The 27,359-nt window shown below is 46.0% G+C and overlaps 1 protein-coding gene across 2 annotated transcripts in view; it reads right to left on the minus strand.

Moving 5' to 3' along the window:
• Nucleotides 1-959: 959 nt before the first annotated feature.
• The window catches only part of nlgn4xa (neuroligin 4 X-linked a), a 290,095-nt gene continuing 263,695 nt past the window's right edge, over nt 960-27,359 (minus strand). Inside the window, exons 4-6 of one of the 2 annotated variants that reach the window (XM_078222565.1) lie at nt 22,651-22,659; nt 3,629-4,418; nt 960-1,806 (exon numbers count right to left, since the gene is read on the minus strand). In XM_078222565.1, coding sequence (XP_078078691.1) covers nt 960-1,806; nt 3,629-4,418; nt 22,651-22,659 — 1,646 coding nt within the window. The remainder of the gene's footprint in view (nt 1,807-3,628; nt 4,419-22,650; nt 22,660-27,359) is intronic. The other variant, XM_078222563.1, reaches the window with a different exon arrangement.

Here is a 27,359-nt window from a genome sequence, read left to right on the forward strand (position 1 = left end):
TGACGTTATGAATTCCCAAGACTCAGAAAGTACTCCAAGAACCATATTATCCATGTAAAGTAACTGGCAGAGAACGGAGATGGTGTATCTCATGTATATACAGAAAGAACATGATATAAAGCACAAGCTTTCTAAAAGCTGATCCTTTTAAACTCAAAAAAAAGAACAATAAAAGCTTTTTTTTTTAACCCACAGCTATTTACAAATGTTTACAAAGTTTCATAAATACAATTCAGAAGGACGTGTCGGTCTCACTTGATACAGACCTGGGATTCGCACAACTGAATTGTCCCTTTGTTGATGGAACACCGTTGTCATCAAGTGGATTACATCACACATTTTGGAGCGAAAAAAAAAACCTTTTGTTCGGTAATCAATCCTGGCATTAAGGGTGTAACACAACATGGCACATTGAAGATACTGTACAATCACTTACTTTGCAACTAGAGCTATCCTTTGTTGAATACACTGTCCTGTAGTTTATATTACCCACTGCCTCTGCCAGATGATGATAAAGAGTCCATTCGCCGTGTTGCTGGACTGGGCTGTCACTTATTGAGAGATCCATCTGATACAGTGGAATAGTTAAATTAGTTTCCAAATGTTCATCATTTATAAAAGACTTACGCTGTCTCTTCCCATTGTAGAATGCACTGTTTCGCTTCTTTTTTTTGTCTCTTCTCTGTTTATTTTCATTTCCCAGGATCGAAACCGTGAAGTGAATATATGAACTACCCGCCCCGCCCCGCCACCCCTGCCCTCCTCCCCCCTCAACCCACCAATGCCCCTCCCCCCCCCCCCCAAAAAAGTAGTTACTCGATATTTGTCTTCTACTTGTAGATCCGGATGGTTTTCCGATGAGTTCTGTTTCGATTCTTGTTAAAATCATTTCAAAAATGAGCTTGCCACCCAACTAAGGAGCCCAGAAAGGGGGGAGGGGAAACCCGCTCCTCAGGGAGCTATACTCGAGTCGTCGAGTGTGCGTGGGGCAAATTCGTACTGTTCTGGCCGCCGGTGAAAGTGTTGAAGGTGTGCAAGGGCTGCATGCCAGCCAACGTGTTTGGGATCATGGTGATGGTGTTGGGTGTCATGAGGGGGATGTCGTCCGGAGACCTCCGCAGAGTGAGGGTGTAGTCGGGCGGGCAGGTGAGCCTCAGGGTGTCGTGGGTCTGCATCGACTCGCACTCGTGGTCCATCTGCTTCATTTGCAGTGACATGATCTCTTCGTTCTGCAGGTGAGCCAAGTCGTTGGCGGTGCCCCGCTGCGGGCTCTGCCGTCGGTGCGTCTCGTGGCGCCGCTTGTCCTTCTTGTAGTAGAGGGCGGCGAAGGCCAGGATGTTGAGGAAGAGCAGCGAGGCCCCCACCGCAATGGTGACACTCAGCTCGGTGGAGTAGTCCCGCTTGTCCTCGATCAAGACCGTCGTTTCTTCGGGGCTCGACTTGCGGGTCTCCTTGGCCTGCTTGGGGTTGTGGGAGGGGGTCAGAGGGGGACGTTTGGTCGTCGAAGACCATAACTTCCCTGGAGCTCGCCTGGTCACGTACGGGAATGGCGTGGAGTCCGTTTGCGGGACCTTTGTGGTGGTCGACACGTACTGGAAGATCTCATTCAGATTGTGCAAGTGGGGGACGAGCTCCAGCCAGAAAGCCACTTTGGTCGCTCGGTAGTGTTCCCGCACCCTTGGTTTCAGGCCAATGTGGAGGTAGAGTTGATCCTTTGGGTTGTACTTTGACCAGGCCACCTCCTCAAACCGGTTGGGTTTTGTGTGGATGAACTTTGTATCCTGTGGAACTGGCTGATTCGGGTCACTGAAATACAACATGAAGGCCAATTAGAAAAGAATTAACATGGCGCAACAAAATTCTACCAGGTTTCCACCAACAAGTTGGTGGCAAGCTCATTTTGGGGAGGGATTTCAGTGGCTCAGAGTGGGGTGCATGGCAAATGTCAGAATACCTACCCTCCCCTCCACCTGTCTTCGAGTGACATGAACTTGAGGCCTAGTCCATTCAAACTCCTGGACCTCAGTTACAACCGTGCCTTCCCGAGACTTGCATAAAAACAAGATTGAGTGGAGGGAGCTGTTTCAAGCCTGGAGGCCACGATGGAAATCATGTAATGAAAATGGAGCACAGGAGGCTTTGGGGTGACCTCATAGAGGTCTATAAAATAATGAGGGGCATAGATCAGCCAGATAGTCAAAATCTTTTCCCAAAGGTAGGGGAGTCTAAAACTAGAGGGGAGAGATACAAAACGGTCCAGAGGGGCAATTTTTTCACACAGAGGGTGGTGAGTGTCTGGAACAAGCTGCCAGAGGTAGTAGCAGAGGCGGGTACAATTTTGTCTTTTAAAAAGCATTTAGACAGTTATATGGGTAAGATAGGTATAGAGGGATATGCCAAATTGGGACTAGCTTTGTGGTTGAAAAACCTTGGCGGCATGGACAAGTTGGGCCGAAGGGCCTGTTTCCATGCTGTAAACCTCTATGACTCTGTGACTTCAAGTGCTATCGAGATTCGGCGATTCCACTCCACCACATTAACAATCCGGCCTTGAAGAACAAAATTCACCCTACCATCCGGAGACCAAAAGCTTGTACAAATATTCGCAGGGAGTACAATGTTTCTCAGTAATCTCTCACAAACAGCAACGGGATAATGTTCAGATAATCGCTTTGACTTGTGTTGGCTAAGCTATGAGTGTTGGCCATGTCACCGATCAAAGCTCTTGTTCAAACAGTACTCCACACCTTTTACATGTCGAGAGAACAGACAGGGCCTTAATTTAGTGTCTCACCTGAAAGATAGCACCTCCAGCAATGCAGCATTCCTTCAGTGGTGCATCAGGAATCTCGGCCTAGATTTTGTGCTCAAGTTCGTGAAGGGGAACTTGAACCCACAACCTCTGGTTCACAGGCCATGAGTGTGACCAGAGCCAGAGTAGATGCCATTGCCAGAACTTTACTGCCTCGTCCGCCCGAGGCTCGTAAGGTCTCCCCCCAGGGCCAATGGAGAATGCTGTTTTGCAAGCCTCACCCGCCCTGATTCTGGGGCGGGCGTGCCGGTAAAATTCCGGTGCATATTCCCTCATGTAATTATATAATCTGTAAGCAAACATTTTAACACTACAAGCTATGTTTCGTTTGAAATAAAAATATAGGGGGCTATCTTACCAAAGAAATTCTAAGTGCCAAATGAGCATGAAAATGGGAGATTATTGGGGTGAGTTACGAATCCAATCGGACCGCACTCTGAGGAAAACAAATGAAGCAAAATCAGTTTCCTTCCAGCAGGGGGAGAGGGCGGTTCTTAAGCTTGCCCAAAACCCAGTAGCTCACAGCAGAGGGTGCCATTGCGCATGTGCAGATCTATCTGTTCTATTTATCATAGAGTTTAAATATTATAATGAGCCTCATGCCCACTTCGGGCAGAAGGCTGATCTCGCCAATTATCCGGTGCTGGTAAGAGATGAGAAACTGGGCATGGGCCCAAATTTTCGCCCCATTTGTCACCTTACCGGCTTGCCACGCCCATTGGCCGGCGTTGTGAGAAGGTAGGGTCACACCCCCATAGTGCTTTTAATCTAAAACAAAAACAAAAATCTCAAAGAGTCTCTGTAAAGTCTACTTACCCTGTTTTTGCAAAATTGGTCCAGTAGGTCATGACCACAGCACTAAGCATCACATCATTCTTCGAGAAGTTGCAAGGGAAAAGCTCAGTGGGTCCAATCATTGGGACACCAAAGACGTAGGGCACCTCATCACCATGGGCAGCATCAGACCAGCCTGGCTTCATGTCACTCTGGCAGTGGTGGTAAAAGGCGTAGAAATAAGTAGGCGAGCCATACTGGGCGTGCAAGTCCGCCGTGGCCACTGCCGGGGCCACCCACTGGTGGTCGGTAAAGAGTGCCACCAGGGTTTTGCGCCTGGTCTCGGGGTTCTCCTTGTCCGCCCAGTCGGTGTACATGAACTTGATGGTCTCCCGTAGGGTGTCCTTCCCTTCCGGGTAGCCGTAGAGGTTGTCGACAAAGTTGGAGACGGCGAAGTCGAAGTCACTGGCCGAGATGCCATCCTCGTTATCCACCATGTTCTCCACGAACTTCAGCCCCTCCCCCTGGTTGACGCCCAGCATAATGTCGTAGTTGAGGAACTCGCCCTGCTCCATCAGGATCTGGGGGTCATCCGGAATGACGTCGCCATCGATGACTGGCCCAAAGGCAATGTGGTAACGGGCCGGCATGATGTCCTGCTCAATCAGCTCCTTGTAGGTCTTCATCCGCAAGCACTCCACCAGATCAATGGTGTCCAGCATGCTGCAGCCAACCTTCTCAGCCAGCAAGCGGGTATACTTGGCAGGCTGGTAGTTGACAGCCCAGCTGGATAAGGCTGTCCCACTCTGGATGATTGCCTTCTGAAACAGACCTGTTGGTTCGATAAGAGAAGCAATTTAATCAAAACGTAACACCGAGCAGTAGGAGAACATACAACTGATGAAATTTGACTGGAAGAAGGCTCATGTGGAACATAAGATCAGAAGAAACAGGAGCAGGAGTAGACCATTCAGCCCATCAAACCTGCCCCATCATTTAATACATGGTCAATATCATACCTGCCCCATCATACAATACATGGCTGGTCATGGTCTTCAACCCTACTTTCTCACCCACTCCCTTTAACTCCCCAAAAGACCAAAAATGTCTCTATACCAGCCTTCAACGATGGAGCAACCACAACCCTCTGGGGTAGAGAATTCCAAACATTGACAACCATCTGAATGAAGAAATTTCTCCTTTCTTAAATGATTGCCCCCTCATCCTGAGATTGGGATCCCTGTGTTACATATTCCCGGACTAGCGTCAGCCCCATCAAGCCCTTTCAGAATCTACTAGGTTACAATGAAATCACCTCTCATTCCCCTAAACTGCAGAGAATATAAACTTAGTTTACTTGGCTGCCAAAACCCAATGGGGTCATTAAATCGCAGCCAGGGTGTGTGGGCTAACAGTGGGCATGGCATCTGATTTTTTTTATTCATTTGTGGGACATGGGTGTCGCAGGCCGGTCAGCATTCATTGCCCATCCCTAGTTGCCCTTGGAGGGCAGTTGAGAGTCAACCACATTGCTGTGGCTCTGGACTCATATGTAGGCCAGACTGGGTAAAGATGGCAGATTTCCTTCCGTAAAGAATCAGATGGGTTTTTCCAACAATCGACAATGGTTTCATGGTCATCAGTAGATCATGGTCATCAGTAGACCAACTGCCATGGCAGAATTTGAACCCGGGTTCCCAGAATATTAGCTGAGTTTCTGGATTAGTAGTCTAGCGATAATAACACTAGGCCATCGCCTACCCTTGACAGTTCGACCTGCCTGCAACCCAACCCAAAGAGAGGTGAGAATTTGAACGTCATGGGTGTATTTCAAGGGAAGCTGGATAAGTGCACGAGAGAAGAAGGGAATGGAGGATCAGCCGAGAAGGTTGGAATTAGCCGACACAGGGTGAGTTAAGAATAATTTGGAGCTTAAGTCCAGTTAGACCCAATGTCCTGATTCTGTGCTGTACATTCTATGAAAACAAGCAAAAAAAAACTCTTCCAGTTTCCCTCTCTTGCCAAGTTTGTGTAACTTTTTCGAAATGGAGAGTGCTCATTTAGCAAGCATTCCCGATAAGCACAGATTTATTAACCTCACCCCCAGTCATTTGACAATACAGAACTTGAATGTTGTTGAAAAAAGCGACACTTTGCCGAAGCTTTTCATCTTGCTCTCATCAGGACAAACACAAGAATGCCAAATTTCAAACCATCACAAGAGTTGGCAAACCGGTTGGCAAATCAATCCTGATTGGCTGAGGTGTTGCTATGGAGGAAGCAAAGGGGAACTATAGTTTACCAAATTCCAGAGTAAATCAGAAAAAGTTTTAAATTTTGCATTTTTTTTATTAGTGTCACAAATATGCTTACATTAACACTGTAATGAAGTTACTGTGAAAATCCCCTAGTCGCCACACTCTGGCGCCTGTTCGGATACATTGAGGGAGAATTTAGCATGGTCAATTCAGCTAACCAGCATGTCTTTCGGACTGTGGGAGGAAACTGGAGCACCCAGAGGAAACCCACTCAGAAACGGGGAGGATGTGCAGACTCCGCACAGACAGTGACCCAAGCCGGGAATCGAACCCGGGTCCCTGGCGCTGTGAGGCAGCAGTGCTAACCACTGTGCCACTGTGTCACCCACGGTGCAAAGGTGCAAGTCTTGAATATATTATTTTTGTTTGTAGAGAGTGGGTCACTGTCTGTCCAAATCTACTGTTGTGATTCCATGATGGGGCAGCACTTGCTGAACAGCCCTAAGTGTGCTAATAGCTATACTAACAACCAATATAAGATAGTCAGCCGAGATCATAACATAACTCATTTACTCTTGCCAGAAGAGACATATATTGGTGCAACTATTGGTTACCCAAATGAAAGCCGTGATCCATTTAGGGAAGCTGTTTCCACTTATTATTGGAAGTCCAAAACTAGAGGGTCACAAATATGAGGTAATCATTGATAAATCCAATAAGAAATTCGGGAGAAATATCTCCAACCAGAGAGCAGTTATCATGTGGAACTCACTACACTACCTGGAGTGGTTGAGGCAAGTAACTCAGATATATTTTCAGGGAGACTAGCCCATAAGACTATAGGACCATAAGTCATTGCAGCAGAATTAGGCCACTCAGCCCATCGAAGCTGCTCCGCCATTCAATCATGGCTGATATTTTTCTCATCCCCATTCTCTTGCCTTTTCCCCATAACCCCTGATCCCCTTATTAATCAAGAACCTATCTATCTCTGTCTTAAAGACACTCAATGACCTGGCCTCCACAGCCTTCTGCGGCAAAGAGTTCCACAGATTCACCACCCTCTGGTTGAAGAAATTCCTCCTCATCTGTTTTAAAGGATCGTCCCTTTAGCCTGAGGTTGTGCCCTCTGGTTCTAGTTTTTTCTACTTGTGAAAACATCCTCTCCATATCCACTCTATCCAGGCCTCGCAGCATCCTGTAAGTTTCAATAAGATCCCCCCTCATCCTTCTAAACTCCAACGAGTACAGACCCAGAGTCCTCAACCATTCCTCATACGACAAGCTCTTCATTCCAGGGATCATTCTTGTGAACCTCCTCTGGACCCTTTCCAAGGCCAACACATCCTTCCTTAGATATGGGGCCCAAAACTGCTCACAATACTCCAAATGGGGTCTGACCAGAGCCTTATATAACCTCAGAAGTACATCCTTGCTCTTATATTCCAGCCCTCTCGACATGAATGCTAACATGGCATTTGCCTTCCTAACTGCCGACTGAACCTGCACGTTAATCTGAAGAGAATCTTGAACAATGACTCCCAAGTCCCTTTGTGTATCTGATTTCCTGAGCATTTCCCATTTAGAAAATAGGCTATGCCTCCATCCCTCCTTCCAAAGTGCATAACCCCACACTTTTCCACATTGTAATCCATCTGCCACTTTTTTATCCACTCTCCTAACTTATCCCAAGTCCTTCTGCAGCCCCATTGCTTCCTCAATACTACCTGTCCCTCTACATATCTTTGTATCATCTGCAAACTTAGCAACAGTGCCTTCAGTTCCTTTCTCCAAATCGTTAATGAATATTGTGAAAGATTGTGGTCCCAGCACTGACCCCTGAGGCACACCACTAATCACTAGCTGCCATCCTGAGAAAGACCCCTTTATCCCCACTCTCCGCCTTCTGCCAGTCAGCCAATCCTCTCTCCATGCCAGGATCTTACCCGCAAACACCATAAAAGAATGGGAGGTTCTTTTTTAAATTCTTTCATGGGGTGTGGGTCTCACCGGCAAGACCAGCATTTGTTGCCCATCCCTAATTGCCCTGAACTGAGTGAATTGCTGAGCCCATTTCAGAGGGCAGGTAAGAGTCAATCTCATTGCAGTGGGTCTGGAATCACATGTAGGCCAGACCTGGTAAGGATGGCAGATTTCCTTCCCTAAAGGACATACGTGAACCAGGTGGGTTTCCATAACAGCAATCAATGATGGTTGCCATTGTCACCATTGCCAGCGTCAATGCCGGATTTATTCATTGAATTTAAATTCCACCAACTGCCAAGGTGGGATTTGAACTCAGAGCATGTGACTGGATTACCAGCCCGGTGATATCACCACCACACCACCATCTCCCCGTCCCGGCTGATAGGGTTAGATGAATTAATTTGGAGTTAAAGTTAAAGTTTATTTATTAGTCACAAGTAAAGCTTACATTAACACTGCAATGAAGTTGAGGTGAAATTCCCCTCGTCGCCACAATTTGGTTCGGATCAATGCATCTAACCAGCACGTCTTTCAGAATGGGGGAGGAAACCGGAGCACCTGGAGGAGACCCACGCAGACATGGGGAGAATGTGCAAACTCCACACAGACAGTGACCCAAGCCGGGAATTGAACTCGGGTCCCTGGTGCTGTGAGGCAGCAGTGCTAACCACTGTGCCACCGTGTTGCTTCATGGAGGAGTGTTTGTGGGGTACACACACCAGCATGTACAGCTGGGTTAAATTGTCAGGTTCAATGTAGTAAATTCTATGTATCGCCCCAATTCCAAAATCTCTCAATTTGAAATGTCACTTTGCATGGTAAGAAGTTTAACAACACCAGGTTAAAGTCCAACAGGTTTATTTGGTAGCAAAAGCCACACAAGCTTTCGGAGCTCTTAGCCCCTTCTTCAGGTGAGTGGGAATTCTGTTCACAAACAGAGCTTATAAAGACACAGACTCAATTTACATGAATAATGGTTGGAATGCGAATACTTATGCAGACGCTGCGACAACGGATGAATGGACACCGCTCGACAATCACCAGGCAAGACTGTTCTCTTCCTGTTGGGGAGCACTTCAGCGGTCACGGGCATTCGGCCTCTGATATTCGGGTAAGCGTTCTCCAAGGCGGCCTTCGCAACACACGACAGCGCAGAGTCGCTGAGCAGAAACTGATAGCCAAGTTCCGCACACACGAGGACGGCCTTAACCGGGATATTGGGTTCATGTCACACTATTTGTAACTCCCACAGTTGCGTGGACCTGCAGAGTTTCACTGGCTGTCTTGTCTGGAGACAATACACATCTTTTTAGCCTGTCTTGATGCTCTCTCCACTCACATTGTTTCGTTTCTTAAAGACTTGATTAGTTGTAAGTATTCGCATTCCAACCATTATTCATGTAAATTGAGTCTGTGTCTTTATAAGCTCTGTTTGTGAACAGAATTCCCACTCACCTGAAGAAGGGGCGAAGAGCTCCGAAAGCTTGTGTGGCTTTTGCTACCAAATAAACCTGTTGGACTTTAACCTGGTGTTGTTAAACTTCTTACTGTGTTTACCCCAGTCCAACGCCGGCATCTCCACATCATGACTTTGCATGGTACCATAGAACCATAGAAAAGTTACATCACAGAAGGAGTCCAAAGATTTAAAGTTTATTTTTGTCATTAGTCACAAGTAAGGCTTCCATTAATACGGCAATGAAGTTACTGTGAAATTCCCCTAGTCGCCACACTCCGGCGCCTGTTCGGGCCAATGTACCTAACCAGCACGTCTTTCAGACTGTGGGAGGAAACCCATGCAGACACAGGGCGAACGTGCAGACTCCACACAGACAGTGACCCAGGCCAGGAATCGAACCCGGGTCCCTGGTGCTGTGAGGCAGCAGTGCTGACCACTGTACCACCATGTGGGTTAGAGGTGCAGGTTAGCTTGGTTGGCCATGATAAATTGCCCCTTAATGTCAGGGGATTAGCAGGGTAAATGTGTGGGGTTGCGGGATTGTGGACCTGTGTGGGATTGTTGTCGGTAAAGGCTCGATGGACCAAATGGCCTCCTTCTGCACTGTAAGGATTCTATGATTCGTTTCGCCCATCTTGTCAATGGCGGCCCAAGGACACCCAAATGCCCTTCCTAATCCCACCTTCCTGCACCAGACCCATAGCCCAGTAGCTTACAGCACTTTAGGTGCAGATCCAGGTACTTTTTAAAAGAGTTTAGGGTCTCTGCCTCTGTCACCAACTCGGACAGCGAATTCCAGACACCCACCACCCGCTGCGTAAAAAAGTTCTTCCTCATGTCCCCTCTACTCCGACTGCCTCTTATCTTTAATCTATGTCCCCTGGTTCTAGAATTCTCCGGCAAGGGAAACAATTTCATCTCTATCGCTTCCCCTCACAGGTTTGTACACCTCAGTCAAGGTACCCCTCAGCCTTCTTTGTTCCAAGGAAAATAACACCAACCTCTCCAATCTCTCCCTCACAGCTATGTTGCTGAGTTCTCTTACATTGCCATTCTTTCTTCCTTCTTTCACGAGATCTCCTCCTCCCTGCCGTGGCAGATGAGAACTTGCCAGATGTTGAGACCATGGGCGGGACTTTCCGGCCGCGCTCACCCCATGACCGAAAAATCCTGCCCGAGGTAAATGGACCTCTGCGTGGTCCGCGCCACAATTCCTGTGGTGGAAAATTCTGACCCACAAGTCTGCCTCCTATTATTTTATGACACAAAAACATCTGCAAATGGACCAGAATAACGTCAAACTGCCTCAGAGCCTCGGCTTCACAGGTGAACATAAACTGATGTCAGCTTAGTTCAGCGGCAAAGAGTTGAGGATTTTCTCCAGTGAAGTGTCTATCAGCTGTCAGTTCAGGTTAGGTTCAAACGTGGCTTAAAATATTACAGATTAAACAGCAAATCACTTAAGATCAATTTACTCACGCATATCAAATTGGAACAGTTGAAAAGTGACATCCTGATAACACAACTACTGTTAAAAGAAGCGATTGCCATTTCGCAGGAGGTTTGTCATGATTACTTTTCACTCACCAACACCGCACTGACATGTGTCGAGTTCGGGACTGAATCCACCGTCACAGACCCACGGTATACACCCATCATTACAGACCCATAGAATAAACTGACCATTGCAGGACATAAATAAATGCACCATTACAGGACCATAGGGTAAACCAATCATTACAGAGGTAGAGATGCTGGAGTTGGACTGGGGTGGGCACAGTAAGAAGTCTCACAACACCAGGTTAAATTCTAACAGGTTTATTTGGAATCACGAGCTTTCGGAGCACTGCTCCTTCATCACTCACCTGATGAAGGGGCAGCGCTCCGAAAGCTCGTGATTCCAAATAAACCCGTTGGACTTTAACCTGGTGTTGTTAGACTTCTTACTGAATCATTACAGAGCCAGAGAACAAACTAATCATTACAAACCTATAAAATAAACTCATTATTACAGACCCATAGAATTTAACCTATCATTACAGTGCCATAGAATAAACCCATCATTACATGGCAATAAACTGACCATTGCAGGACATAAATAAATACACCGTTACAGGACCATGGAATAAACCAATCATTACAGGCCCAAAGAATAAACCCATCATTACAGACACATATAATCATAGAAACCCTACAGCACAGAAAGAGGCCATTCGGCCCATCGAGTCTGCACTGACCACAATCCCACCCAGGCCCTACCCCCATACCCCTACATATTTTACCCACTAATCCCTCTAACCTACGCATCGCAGGACACTAAGGGCAATTTTTAGCATGGCCAATCAACCTAACCCGCACATCTTTGGACTGTGGGAGGAAACCGGATCACCCGGAGGAAACCCACGCAGACACGAGGAAAATGTGCAAACTCCACACAGACAGTGACCCAAGCCAGGAATCGAACCCAGGTCCCTGGAGCTGTGAAGCAGCAGTGCTAACCACTGTGCCACCGTGCCGCCCATATAAACTGACCATTGCAAGACATAAAATAAGTGCACTGTTACAGGGCCAGAGAAGAAACCCACAATTATAGGGAAAATTTGCAACTCTGTGCATTTGCCTGGGAGGCAAAAATCTAATTCTAAAATGAGGAATAAAAAGTATGCTTCTGACAGGTGTCAGGTGAATATTACAACCGAGAACCAGACTGTAAAAAGGAGGTTCAGGTGGAAATTGAAAAGGAAAATTAGTGAAGGAAAGAGAGGATATGAGAAGAGAGCAGCAGCTGATATAAAAGACAATCCACGTATCATCTATCGGCATTTATATTGTAAAAAGATGGGAATGAGGCTAATTGGGGACAAAAAAGGAGATTTACAGATGGAGGCAGAAGACACAACTCAGACATTGAACTTTGTTATCTATCATTACAGAGAAGATGCTGCCCAGGACATGGTGAGAGAGAAGGTAGATCAAGCAGTTGAAGGGCTTAAAATTGAAGAGATATTGAATACGCTGTCGTATTTAAAGGCAGTGGGACTGGATGAAATGCATCCAAGGAGACTGAGGAAAATGAGAATGGAAATTACCAAGAGATTGGCCATAAATTCATAATCTTCCTTAGACTCAGGGATGATGCCACTGGAGTAGAGAATTGCACATTTTAGTTCATAAATGTGTGTAAAGATAAGTCCAGCAACAACAGACCAGTCAGCATAACCTTGCTGGTGCGGAAGCTTCCAGAAACAATGATTTGGTGCAAAATTAATAGTCATTAATAGTAGTGGGCAGCATGGCAGCACAGTGGTTAGCACTGCTGCCTCACAGCACTAGGGACCCAGGTTCGAATCTGGCCTCGGGTGAGTGTCAATGTGGAGTTTGTATGTTCTCCTCGTGTCTGCGTGAGTTTCCTCCGGGTGCTACATTTTCCTCCCACAGTCCAAAGATGTGCAGGTTAGGTGGATTGGCCAGGGTAAATTGCCCCTTAGTGTCCACAGATGTGCAGGTGAGGCGGATTGGCCAGGGTAAATTGCCCCTTAGTGTCCACAGATGTGCAGGTTAGGCGGATTGGCCATGCTAAATGTGCAGAGTTATGGGGATAGGGTGGTGAGGAGGGTCTAGGGTGGGGATAAGGTGGTGAGATGCTCTTTCAGAGAGGGGCCTGATGGCCTCTTTCTGGACGATAGGGATTCTATGGGTTTGAGAAAATATTTGTTAGTTAAGGAACACCAGCACGGATTTATTAAGGGAAAATTGTGTTTGACAAACTTGCTTGAGTTTTTTCATAGGAGAGAGGGCTGAAGCGGGTAATGCTGTTGGAGTACGTGGGTTTCCAACAAGGATTTGATAAAGTGCTCATGGAATAAAAGGGACAGGAGCAACCTGGATGTGAAATTGGGCGAGTGACAGGAAAGAGAGAGTACTGTTAAATGGTTATTTTTCAGACTAGAGGAAGGTTTGTAGAGGAGTTCCCCAGGGGTCGGTGTTGGGACTCCCGCTCACCCTGACATATATTACTGACCTAGACCTCGGTGTGCAAGCCACAATTCTGAAACTTGCAAATGACAGAAAACTTGGAAACATTGAGAACCATGAGGGGCATCGTGTAGAATTTCAGAAGAAGCTCGAAAGGTTGGTGGAATGGGCAGAGAAGTGGCAATGAAATTTCATGCAGAGACGTATGGAGTGATTCATTTTGGTAGGGAGGATACAGAGAGATAATATCAAATAAAGAGTACAATTCTGCAGGGGGTTTAGGAGCAGAGGGACCTGGGTGTATATGTACATAAATCACTGACTTTGGAAAGATAAGTTGAGAGAGTATTTAATAAAGCACTCAATATCCTGGGCTTTACCAATAGGGACGTAAAGGACAAGAGTTAGGAAGTTATGATGAACCTGTATAAAACACTGGTTTGGCCTCAACTGCAATACTATTTTTTTCTTTCATGGGATGTGTGTGTCGCTGGCGTGGCCAACACTTGTTTCCCATTCCTAATTACCCCTGAACTGCGTGGCTTGCTAGGCCATTTCAGAGGGCATTTAAGAGTTAACCACATTGTTGTGGCTCTGGAGTCGCCTATAGGCCAGACCAAGTCAGCACTGCAGATTTCCTTCCCTAAAGTACATTAGTGAACCTGATGGGTTTTTAACCACAATGGTTGCATGGTCACTATTGCTATGACTAGCTTAAGATTCCAGATTTATTTTCAATGAATTGAATTCAAACTGTACCAACTGCTGGGCTGGGGATTTGAAACCATATCCCCAGAGAAACAATTTGGGTCGCTGGATTACTAAAATGTCCAAAGATGCACGGGTTAGGTTGAGGGGCCATGCGAAAATTGATCCAAGTGTCAGGGGGATTAGTGGGGTAAATATGAGGGGTTGCGGGGATGGGGCCCGGCTGGGATTGTGGTCGGTGCAGACTCGATGGGCCGAATTACCTCCTTCTGCACTGTAGGGATTCTATGATGCTATGATTCTAAACCACTATATGTTGTTATTACCATTATACAACTTGCATCCAGCTCTGGGCACCACACTTTAGTGATGGATGTGGTAGCATGATAGAGGATGCAGAAAAGATTTGTGAGAATGGTGCCAGGAGGAACAGTGGTTAGCACTGCTGCCTCACAGCGCCAGGGACCCGGGTTCAATTGCTGGCTTGGGTCACTGTCCATGTGGAGTCTGCACATTCCCCGTGTCTGCGTGGGTTTCCTCCGGGTGCTTCGGTTCCCTCCCACAGTCCGAAAGACGTGCTAGTTAGGTGTATTGGCCATGCTAAATTCTCCCTCAGTGTACCCGAACAGGTGCCGGAGTGTGGCGACTAGGGGATTTTCACAGTAACTTCATTGCAGTGTTAACGTAAGCCTACTTGTGACACTAATAAATAAACTTTAAAAGAGTGCATTTACAGGTATGTAGAAAGGTTGGAGAAGTTGGGTCATTTTCTTTGATGAAGAAAAGGTTGTGAGAAGATCGGATAGAATTATTCAAAATCATCAGAGGTCTGGATAAAGTCGACAGAGAGAAACTATTCCCATTGGTAGAAGGATCGAGAAACAGTGCACTCAGATTTAAGCTGATTGGCAAAAGAAGCCACGACGACATGAGGAGAAATGTTTTCACACAGCGAGTGGTTAGGGTCTGGAATGCTCTGCCTGGTGTGGTGGAGGCAGGTTCAACTGAGTTATCTGAACAGGAAGAATGTACAGAGCTACAAGGAGGAGTTGGGGAAATGGCAGTAAGAACAAAAAATACAGAACAAAGAAAAGTACAGCACAGGAAGAGGCCCTTCAGGTCCCCAAGCTCATACCGATCATGATGCCCCAACTAAACGAAAAAATCTCTTCAGCCCTTACTCGGTCCGTATCCCTCCATTCCCTCCCTATTCATGGACCCATCCAGATGTCTCTTAAATGTTGCTAAAGTGCCTGCTTCCACCACCTCATCTGGCAGCATGTTCCAGGTACCCACCACTCTCTGCATGAAAGGTTTCCCCCGCACATCTCCCTTGAACTTTCCCCCTCTCACCTTGAACCTGTGCCTCCTTGTAATTGACACTTCTACCCCGGGGAATAAACCTCTGACTATCCACCCTGTCTTTGTCTCTCATAATTTTGTAGACCTCTATCAGACCTCCCCTCAGCCCCCGTCTTTCCAGTGAAAACAATCCTAGTTTATTCAATCTCTCCTCCTAGCCAACACCCTCGAGACCCGGCAACATCCTGGTGAACCTTCTTTGCGCTCTCTCCAAAGCTGCAACATCCTCCTGGTAGTGTGGCGATCAAAACTGCGCACAATGCGGCCTAACCAAGGTTTGCTATGGCGGCAACATGATTTCCCAACTCTTGTATTTAGTGCCCTGGCTGATGAAGGCAAGCATGCCATGTACCTTCTTAATCACTTTGGCCCCTTGTGCTGCCACTTGTAGGGAACTGTGGACCTGCACGCCCAGATCCCTCTGTATGTTAATGTTCCTAAGTAAATTGCATTTCAGAGAACCAGTACAAACATGACCAGCCATAGAACTTCCTGCTGTGTGGCAGTCATTCTATAGTTCTATATATCCGTTAAATTTGCTTCTTTAATGTATCCTTTCCTGTCTGATGTGAGAGCATTTATTTTGTATGTACTATCATGCAAATTAGGAGCAGGAGTAGGCCTCTCTGCCCCTGGAGCCTGCTCTACCATGCAATAAGATCATGGCTGATCTTCCTTCCCCTTACTTATCTGGAATCTATCTCTCTCTACCTTAAAAATATTCAAAGGTTCTCCTTAAACTGCCTTTTGAGGAAGAGAATTCCAAAGACTCAACCTTTTCAGAGAAATATTTCCGTTCATCTCCGCCTTATTTTTGAACAGTGACCCCCTAGTTCCAGATTAACCCATGAAACATCTTCTCCACATCCACCCTGTCCACACCCCTCAATCAAGTCATCTCTTACACATCTAAACTCCAGTGGATAAAAGCCTACCCTGTCCAACCTTTCCTCATAAGAAAACTCATCCATTCCAGGTCCAAAAACAGAAAATGCTGGAAAATCCCAGCAGATCTGACAGCATCTGTAGGGAAAGAATAGAACCAACGTTTCAAGTCTGCATGACCCTTCGGCAGAGCTTTCATCCATTCCAGGTATTGGTCTGATAAATTTTCTCTGAACTGCTTCCAAAGCATTTACTTTCTTCTTTGATAAGGAGACCAATACCCTACACAATACTTTAGATGTGGTTTCACCATTGCTCTGTGTAACTGAAGCATAACCTCCCTACTCTTGTATTCAATTCCCCTCACAATAACATTCTGTTAGCTTTCCTATTTATTTGCTGTACTTGTATTATTGTCTTTTGCGATCTATGTACTAGGACACCCAGATCCTTCTGTATCTCAGAGCTCTGAAACCTCTCACTATTTAGATAATAAGCTTCTTTATTATTCTTCCTGCCAAAGTGGATAATTTACTTAGAAGATAGGAGCAGGAGGAGGCCATTTGGCCCTTCGAGCCTGCTCTGCTACACATCACAATCATGGCTGATCGTCCAACTCAATAGCCTAATCCTGCTTTCTCCCCATAACATTTGATCCCATTCACCCCACCTTTTCCCACATGATACTTATTTCACTAATCTCCTTGAGGAAAGGAAATCTGCCATACTTACCTGGTCTGGCCTACATGTGACTCCAGAGCCACAGCAATATGGTTGACTCTCAACTGCCCCTGGGCAACGAGGGATGGGCAATAGATGCTGGCCCAGCCAGCGATGCCCGTGCCCAACATATGGATCAAAAAAAAATTAGATCTTTGCCCACTCAAGTAACCTGTTACTATTCCCTTGTAGCCTCCTCATAGTCTCTTTACATCTTACGTTCCGACTTATCTTTGTATCAACAGCAAATTTTGCAACAATCCCTTCAGTCCCTTCATTCAAGTCATTTGTATAACTTGTAAAAAGTTGAGGCCCCAGCACTGATCCTTGTGGCACACCGTCTGTTACATCTTACCAACCAAAACATTATTCATATGTGACAACTCTCTGTTTTCTGTTAGTTAACCGATCTTCTATCAATGCCAATATGTTATCCCCTATAACGTAGGCTTTTATTTTCTATAATAACCTTTAATGTGACATCCCTATTAAAATGCCTTCTCGAAAACGAAGTCCAGTACTCCCTCCAGGAGAGGCAATGGGCTGGTGGTATTATCGCTAGACTATTAGTCCAGAAACTCAGCCAATGTTCTGGGGGACCTGGGTTCAAATCCAGTCGCGGCAGATGGTAGAATTTGAATTCAATTTTAAAAATCTGAAATTAAGAATCTACTGATGACCATGAAACCATTGTTGAATGTTGGAAAAAAACCCATCTGGTTCACTAATGTCCTTTGGGGAAGGAAATCTGCTGTCCTTACCTGATCTGGCCTACATGTGACTCCAGAGCCACAGCAATGTGGTTGACTCTCAATTGCCCTCCAAGGCCGACTAGGGATGGGCAATAAATGCTGGCCAGCCAGCGACGCCCATGTCCCACAAATGAATAAAGAGTACATCCACTGGTTCACCTTTATCCACAGCACATGTATGTAACCCCTTCAAAGAACTCCAATAAATTGGTTAAACATGATTTCCCTTTCACAAGGCCACATTGACTCTGACTGATTACCTTGAAGTTTTCTAAATGCTCTGCTTATAATGCCTTTAATAATCACTTCTAACATTTTGCCCGTGACAGATGTTAAGCTAACTAGCCAAAATATTCCTGCTTTCTGTCTCAATCCCTGTCTGAATAAAAGGGTTATATTAGCTATTTTCCAAACTATTGGAACCTTCCCCAAGTCTAGGAAATTTTGGAAAATTAAAACCAATGCATAAACTACCTCATTAGCCACTTTTTTTAAGGTCTGAGGATGAAGTCCATCCAGATGAGGGTATTTGTCAGCCTCAGACCCAACAACTTGCTCAGTACCATTTCCCCGGTGATTGTAATTTTCCTGAGTTCCTTCCTTCCTTCCATTTCCGATTTACCGCTATTTCTCGGATATCATTTGGTATTCTTTATCGTGAAGACTGATGCAAAATACCCATTCCACTCATCTGCCATCTCCTTATTTTCCATTTTTAATTCCCCAGACTCACTTTCTGTAGGAACAACACTTACTTTGTTAACTCTTTATAAAATATATATAGAAACTCTTACTATCTGGGGAGCAGATGAGAGGTGCTTTTCTCAATGGAAGGCTGTGACTAGCGGTGTTCCACAGGGATCAGTTCTGGGACCTTTGTTGTTCGTAGTATATATAAATGATTTGGAGAAAAATTTAGCTGGTTTGATTAGTAAGTTCACAGACGATGCAAAAAGTGGTAGAGTTACGGATAGCGAAGAGGATTGTCAGAGGACACAGCAAGATATAGACCAATTAAAGACTTTGGTGGAGAAATGGCAGATGGAGCTTAATCCAGACAAGTGTGAGACAATACACTTTGGATGGTCCAATGCATGTAGGAATTTTATACAGTATATGGTAGAATCCTTCGGAGTATTGACAGGCAGAGAGATCTGGCCGTACGTGTCCATTGATCACTGACAGTGGCAACGCAGGTGGGTAAAGTAGTCAAGAACTCATACGGCATGCTTGCCTTCATTGTTCGGGACATTGTGTATAAAAATTCACAGGTCATGCTGCAGCTGTACGGAATCTTAGTTAGGCCTCATTTAGAACATTGTGTACAATTCTGGTCGCCGCACTACTAGAAGAATGTGGATGCAACAGAGAGGGTACAGAAGAGGTTTACCAGGATGTTGCCTGGTCTGGAGGGTATTAGCTATGAGGAGAGGTTGGATAAACTTGGTTTGTTCTCACTGGAATAACGGAGGTTGAGGGGTGACCTGATAGAGGTTTACAAGATTATGAGTGGCATGGACAGAGTGGATAGTCAGATGCTCTTTCCTAGGGTAGAAAAGTCAAGCACGAGGGGACATAGGTTTAAGGTGCATGGGGAAAAGTTTAGAGGAGATGTGCGAGGCAAGTTTTTTACACAGAGGGTGGTGAATGTCTGGAACGCGCTGCCCGGGGAGGTGGTGGGAGCGGGTACAATAGCGGCATTTAAGGGGCAACGAGATGAATACATGAATAGGATGGGAATGGAAGGATACGGACTCCGTAAGTTTGTGCAGTTTTAGTTTAGGAAGGCATCATGACTGGTGCAGGCTTGGAGGGCCGAAGGGCCTGTTCCTGTGCTGTACTGTTCTTTGTTCTATCCAGTTTTTATATTTCTATCTAACTTTCTTTCTTGTTCTGATTTTTCCTTCCTTGTCAGTCTTTTACTAATTTTTTGCTGTTTTTGTATTCTGTCCAATCTTCTAACCTGTCACCCATCCTTGCATAATTATGCCTTTTTCTTGAAGTTTGACACTATTTTTAACTTTTTTAGTTAACCATGGATGTGGGTGGGTCCAACCCTTGGAATTTTTCTTTCTCATTCCGATCTATTTATTTCGTGAATTCTGAAATATCCTTTTAAATGACTGCCATTGTATCTCTATAAACCTATCCCTCAACCTAATTTGCCAGTTCATATCAGCTAGCTCTGCTTTCATGCCCTCATGCTTGCCCTTATTTAAATTTATAACTCTTGGCTTGGACCCATTCTTCCCTCTCTCAAACTGAATGTGAAATGCACTCATATTGTGCGAGTTGCTATCTAGGGGCACCTTCGCTATGAGGTCAGGGAGTTCATAGCATGTTTTCGGAATAGTTTTTCTTTGGAACACATTCTGAGGCCAAACAGGCAGCACACTATACTATACCGAGTGTTGTGCACTGAGATAGGATTAAATATTGGCCTCATAGTGAAAGTGCCCCTAGATAGCAACAATCACAATATGATTGAGTTTCACATACAGTTTGAGAGAGGGAAGAGTGGATCCAAGCCAAGTGTTAGAAAGTTAAACTCCCGATCAAGGTTACCTTTGCTCGTCTGATTTTCCCAGTCATCATGTTGATTAAAATCCCGCATGACTATCACCGTACTTTTCTGACAAGCTCCCATTATTTCTTCTTTTGTACTCTGTCCTCCTCTGGTTACTGTTAGGGGGCAAGTGACTTCCTGCCTTTATCATTTCTCAACTCCACTCAAACTGCTTCTACATTCTGGCTTCCTGAACGTAGGCCGTTTCTCTGTATAGTGTTAACACCATCATTAATTAACAGAGCCACCCCTCCACCTTTCCCGAGCATCCTGTCCTTCCGAAATGTCACAAATCCTTTGATATTCATATCCCAATCTATGTCATAGAGGTTTACAGCATGGAAACAGGTCCTTCGGCCCAACTTGTCCATGCCGCCAAAAGAGAAAATGCTGGAAAATCTCAACAGGTCTGACAGCATCTGTAAGGAGAGAAAAGAGCTGACGTTTCGAGTCCAGATGGTCCTTTGTCAAAGTTGAACCAGCCTCCCATCCATTGACATTGTCTACATTTCCTGCTGCCTCAGAAAAGCAATCAGCACAACCAAGGACCCCACGCACCCCAGACATTCTCTCTTCCACCTTCTTCCATCGGGGAAAAGATACAAAAGTCTGAGGTCACGTACCAACCGAGTCAAGAATAGCTTTTTCCCTGTTGCTGTCAGACTTTTGAATGGACCTACCTTGCATTAAGTTGATTTTTCTCCACACCCTATGACTGTAACACTACATTCTGCACTCTCTCCTTTCCTTCTCTATGAATGGTATGCTTTGTCTGTATAGCACGCAAGAAACAATACTTTTCACTGTATGTTAATACATGTGACAATAATAAATCAAATCAAATCAAATGTTGCCAGACCTGCTGAGATTTTCCAGCGTTTTCTCTTTTGGTTTCAGATTCCAGCGTCCGCAGTAATTTGCTTTTATCCATGTCGCTCTGTTTTTTTAACCCCTAAGCTAGTCCCAGTTGCCCGCGTTTGGCCCATATCCCTCTCTACCCACCTTACCCATGGACCTGTCTAAATGCTTTTTAAAGGACAAAATTGTACCCGCCTCTACTACTACCTCTAGCAGCTCGTTCTGGACACTCACCACGCTCTGTGTGAAAAAATTGCCCCTCTGGACCCTTTTGTATCTCCCCCCTCTCACCTTAAACCTATGCCCTCTAGTTTTAGACTCCCCTACCTTTGGAAAAGGTCATCCTGCAGTCATGTCCTTGGAATGGCTATCAAATTGCACTAATTTATTTTATTTGAGCTAATTTTGATTTGGTGGGTGGCATGGTGGCACAGTGGTTAGCACTGCTGCCTCACAGCGCCAGAGACCCGGGTTCAATTCGTGACTTGGGTCACTGTCTGCGTGGAGTCTGTACGTTCTCCCTGTGTCTGCGTGGGTTTCCTCCGGGTGCTCCGGTTTCCTCCCACAGTCCAAAGATGTGCGAATTAGGTGGATTGGCCATGCTAAATTGTCCCTTAGTGTCAGGGGGACAAGCTAGGATAAATATGTGAGGTTATGGGGATAAGGCCTGGGCGGGATTGTTGTTGGTGCAGGCTCGATGGGCCAAATGGCCTTCTTCTGTACTGTAGAGATTCTATCTGTTCATCTGTGTCATTTCACACACTACCGGTGGAATTTTCTTATAGTGACGGAGTGTCACTATGATATAAACATTCATTTATACCAAAGAATGGTACAAGAAAGTCCTGCCAATGAAATGTTGATGACTATTGATGTGTGAGCTGTGATATGGATGAGCACAGACCAAATGTTTCTCAAATCCAGGTGGGAATTACCCAGTAATGCAATGCTAGAGTCCAATAAGAATAACGACGTGGGCGATACGGTGGCACAGTGGTTAGCACTGCTGCCTCACAGCGCCAGGGACCCGGGTTCAATTCCAGCCTCGGGTCACTGTCTGTGTGGAGTTTGCGCATTCTCCCCGTGTCTGCGTGGGTTTCCTCCGGGTGCTCCGGTTTCCTCCCACAGTCCAAAGATGTGCGGGTTAGGTTGATTGGCTATGCCCAATTGCCCTTTGGTGTCAGGAGGATTAGCAGGGTAAATGTGTGGGGGTACGGGGATAGGGCCTGGGTGGGATTGTTATCATTGCAGGCTTGATGGGCCGAATGGCCTATTCCTGCACTGTCGGGATTCTGCGATTCTAGAATAGGTGCTTTTTCCTGCGTTCGACAGACACAAGAAGGCTGTCTCTGTTCAAAGCATGTCCTACCTGAAAGTACTCTGCTTGTAAATTGCTATTTTTCTCTGCTGAAGTTAAATAATAAAATGATTGTAATCACTGTCACACATTGTTACAGTTCAAGTGAACAAAAGTTTACTGTTTTAATGACATCATTTTCTCAGCGAGCGGGTGCTGGTAATGGTTCTGCTGTAACTATTTACACCTCCTCTGGATCCATTTTTTGATGCATTACTTGTTATTTTTTGCCTTTAGGCGTTCAATCATTCCTGATCTCAAGCCTCTTACACACCTTCCCTTTTGTTCTTTCCTCCCCACACCTATTTTTCCCGGCACCACGCTTGCTAAAAAAACGGTTCAATCTCTGAACAATTCCAGTTCTGATGGCTGTCCATCGACCTGGAAAGTTAACCCTCCACATCCGCAGCCTGACCCGCTGTGCGTTTTCTGATTTCTTTTGCAAAGACATCTTTCCTTGTTGGATTAAAACATGCTGCGCTATGAATCAATCCTGACTCGCATTCTCAAAAGCCTTCCAGGCATTAACTACGTGTATTGTGCATACTGCTCTAATCCCAATCTCAAAGAATTGGCTTTCCAATGGACAGGAGCTTCAGTTAATGCTGCTTAAATAATGTCAGGGGCTTGTTATCGCAATTTTTTAATACATTAGTGGGACATGGGCGTCGTTGGCTGGCCAGCATCTATTGCCCATCCCTAGTTGCCCTTGGAAGGCAGTTGAGAGTCAACCACATTGCTGTGGCTCTGGAGTCACATGTAGGCCAGACCAGGTAAGGACGGCAGATTTCCTTCCCTAAAGGACATTAGTGAACCAGATGGGTTTTTCCAACAGTCGACAATGGTTTCATGGTCATCAGTAGGTTCCTAATTCCAGGCATTTTTTATTGAGTTCAAAGGACAAAGAACAAATAAAATTACAGCACAGGAACAGGCCCTTCAACCCTCCAAGCCTGCACCGACCATGCTGCCCGTCTGAATTAAAACCCCCTACCTTTTCGGGGCCACATCCCTGTTAATGTATTTGTCAAGATGCCCCTTAAAAGTCACTATCGTATCTGCTTCCACTACCTCCCCCGGTAGTGGGTTCCAGGCACCCACCACCCTCTGTGTAAAATAATACCACCATCTGCCGTGGCAGAATTTGAATCCAGAACATTAGCTGAGTTTCTGGATTAATAGTCTAGTGATAATACTATTAGGCCATCACCGCTCCTTGAGCTGAGGATGAGTACGCAAAAAAGGGCGATACAAAACCTCTTGATGTTACTTTACCATTGGCTGAATTTTGGAGGAGTGGTGATTACCCCAGTGACGGGCCGAAAAGCAGGGGGTGGGGGGGCACTCCACCTCAGCCATTTCCAGGAGCTCTGGCCAGATTGTGTGGCTATCAGGAGGTTGATAAGTTGCTGTCGGAGCTTCCATCCCTGAAGGGACAGGATTCCACCTCAATCAGGCAATCAGCAGCTCATCAGTCCCAGCAGCGCCACTGGAAATAATGGCCATTGTTGGGACTGCACCCAGACCAGAGAAGCTTCACGGAGGCTGCCCTCAACACAAGTTAAGTGGGATTGGGGATCACTGGGGCCAGTCAGACCTTCCCTGGTGAGGTGGGCGGAGGTATTGATGAGAGTGGTGTGATGTTCCTGCAGAGGTGTCTTTTGATGCCTGGAGGGACGTTCCATGGCCAATAGATTGTCTGGTAAGATGTCTCACAACACCAGGTTAAAGTCCAACAGGTTTATTTGGAATCACGAGCTTTCGGAGAGCTGCTCCTTCCTCAGGTGAGTCCATCAGGTGGCACTCTACACCAGCATCCCCCATGATGATGGCATTGCTGCAACAGCCTCAGTACTCAACACCGACAATTGCCAATCTCCAGACACAATTCTACAACTCATCCGCTTCATCCTACACCACAATGTCTTCACCTTCGACAGGCAGTTCTTCATCCAGGCACACGAAACAGCCATGGGGGCCAGATTCGCACCTCAATACGCCAACATTTTCATGCACAAGCACGAACAAGACCTCTTCACGCACAGGATCTTCAACCGACGCTAACCCCAGGTCGGTGGTGACGTTCACGAGGGGTCATAGGTTCAAGGTGAAGGGGGGGAGGTTTAACACAGATATCAGAAGGACATATTTTACACAGAGGGTGGTGGGGGCCTGGAATGCGCTGCCAGGCAAGGTGGTGGAGGCGGACACACTGGGAACATTTAAGACTTATCTAGATAGCCATATGAACGGAGTGGGAATGGAGGGATACAAAAGAATGGTCTAGTTTGGACCAGGGAGCGGCACGGGCTTGGAGGGCCGAAGGGCCTGTTCCTGTGCTGTATTGTTCTTTGTTTGTTCTTTGTTTGCTATACAGCAGAAACATCGATGACATTTTCTTCCTTTGGACTCATGGCGAAGAATCAATGAAACGACTACACAATGACATCAACAAGTTCCATCCCACCATCAGACTAACCATGGACTACTCTCCAGAATCAGTGGCATTCTTGGACACATGCATCTCCATCAAGGACGGTGACACTCACCTGATGAAGGAACAGCGCTCTGAAAGCTCGTGATTCCAAATAAACCTGTTGGACTTTGACCTGGTGTTAGACCATAAGACCATAAGACATCGGAGCGGAAGTAAGGCCATTCGGCCCATCGAGTCCACTCCACCATTCAATCATGGTTGATTTCAACTCCATTTACCCGCTCTCTCCCCATAGCCCTTAATTCCTCGAGAAATCAAGAATTTATCAATTTCTGTCTTGAAGACGCTCAACGTCTCGGCCTCCACAGCCCTCTGTGGCAATGAATTCCACAGACCTACCACTCTCTGGCTGAAGAAATTTCTCCTCATCTCTGTTCTAAAGTGACTCCCTTTTATTCTAAGGCTGTGCCCCCGCGTCCTAGTCTCCCCGCTAATGGAAACAACTTCCCTACGTCCATCCTATCTAAGCCGTTCATTATCTTGTAAGTCTCTATCAGATCTCCCCTCAACCTCCTAAACTCCAATGAATATAATCCCACGATCCTCAGACGTTCATCGTATGTCAGGCCTACCATTCCTGGGATCATCCGTGTGAATCTCCGCTGGACCCGCTCCAGTGCCAGTATGTCCTTCCTGAGGTGTGGGGCCCAAAATTGCTCACAGTATTCCAAATGGGGCCTAACCAGTGCTTTATAAAGCCTCAGAAGTACATCCCTGCTTTTGTATTCCAAGCCTCTTGAGATAAATGACAACATTACATTTGCTTTCTTAATTACGGACTCAACCTGCAAGTTTACCTTTAGAGAATCCTGGACTAGGACTCCCAAGTCCCTTTGCACTTTAGCATTATGAATTTTGTCACCGTTTAGAAAATAGTCCGTGCCTCTATTCTTTTTTCCAAAGTGTACGACCTCGCACTTGCCCACGTTGAATTTCATCAGCCACTTCTTGGACCACTCTCCTAAACTGTCTAAATCTTTCTGCAGCCTCCCCACCTCCTCAATACTACCTGCCCCTCCACCTATCTTTGTATCATCGGCAAACTTGGCCAGAATGCCCCCAGTCCCGTCGTCTAGATCGTTAATATATAAAGAGAACAGCTGTGGCCCCAACACTGAACCCTGCGGGACACCACTTGTCACCGGTTGCCATTCTGAGAAAGAACCTTTTATCCCAACTCTCTGCCTTCTGTCTGACAGCCAATCGTCAATCCATGTTAGTACCTTGCCTCGAATACCATGGGCCCTTATTTTACTCAGCAGTCTCCCGTGAGGCACCTTGTCAGACTTGTTGTGAGACTTCTTACTGTGCCCACCCCAGTCCAAAGCCGGCATCTCCACATCAATAGATCGGGGGGTTCCTCCCAACTCGAGCCCACAGGGAGGCCACCGGATTTCTCTGGGCAGTCTTCCCAATGCGGCAAAAATTAGGCAAGCGGTAAAATGCCTGGGGAGGAGTTGTGAGGAGAGGTTGGCAAAGTGATAATGTCACTGGGTGAGCAATCCAAAGGATCAGGCTATCCTCCGGACACATCCCGCCATGGCAGTGGGTGGAATTTAAATTATATTAACAATCTTTGGAGACCATAACCTGTAATCAGTAATTTTCACAATTTTTGCATTTTATTTCTACTTTGCTCTTAACTCGAAGAGAACCCGTCTTAAGCTTGTATTGAATTTTTGCCTTGATCTTAATTTAAAACTAAGTGTGATTGTGCATTGATTATGTCAAGCCATTAATCAATTATATCGTCAATAGTAATCAGTGGCGATATTATTAACTTTGGACTTGTTTTCTCCACTCTTTCGCCTTCTTTTCATCCTGGTCAGACCATATCCAAAGCAGTCATTTTGTCGAAACTGCTATTTTTTCACTGCTGGCTCGACCAAAGCTGTTTTCTATTGACCCTTGAGCGGCAAGCCAGGACAATGGATAAACTTACACAAGGGGTGGTCAACATTTGCACCACACAAATGCCAGGCAATGACCATCACCAATAAGAGACACACTACCCACCGCCCCTCGACATTCAAAGGTGTTACATAAGAACATAAGAACATAAGAAATAGGAGCAGGAGTAGGCCATCTAGCCCCTCGAGCCTGCCCCGCCATTCAATAAGATCATGGCTGATCTGACGTGGATCAGTACCACTTACCCGCCTGATCCCCATAACCTCTAATTCCCTTACCGATCAGGAATCCATCCATCCGCGCTTTAAACATATTCAGCGAGGTAGCCTCCACCACCTCAGTGGGCAGAGAATTCCAGAGATTCACCACCCTCTGGGAGAAGAAGTTCCTCCTCAACTCTGTCTTAAACCGACCCCCCTTTATTTTGAGGCTGTGTCCTCTAGTTTTAACTTCCTTACTAAGTGGAAAGAATCTCTCCG

The sequence above is a fragment of the Mustelus asterias genome, chromosome 10, assembly GCF_964213995.1.
Source record: "Mustelus asterias chromosome 10, sMusAst1.hap1.1, whole genome shotgun sequence".
NCBI classification, from domain to species: domain Eukaryota; kingdom Metazoa; phylum Chordata; class Chondrichthyes; order Carcharhiniformes; family Triakidae; genus Mustelus; species Mustelus asterias.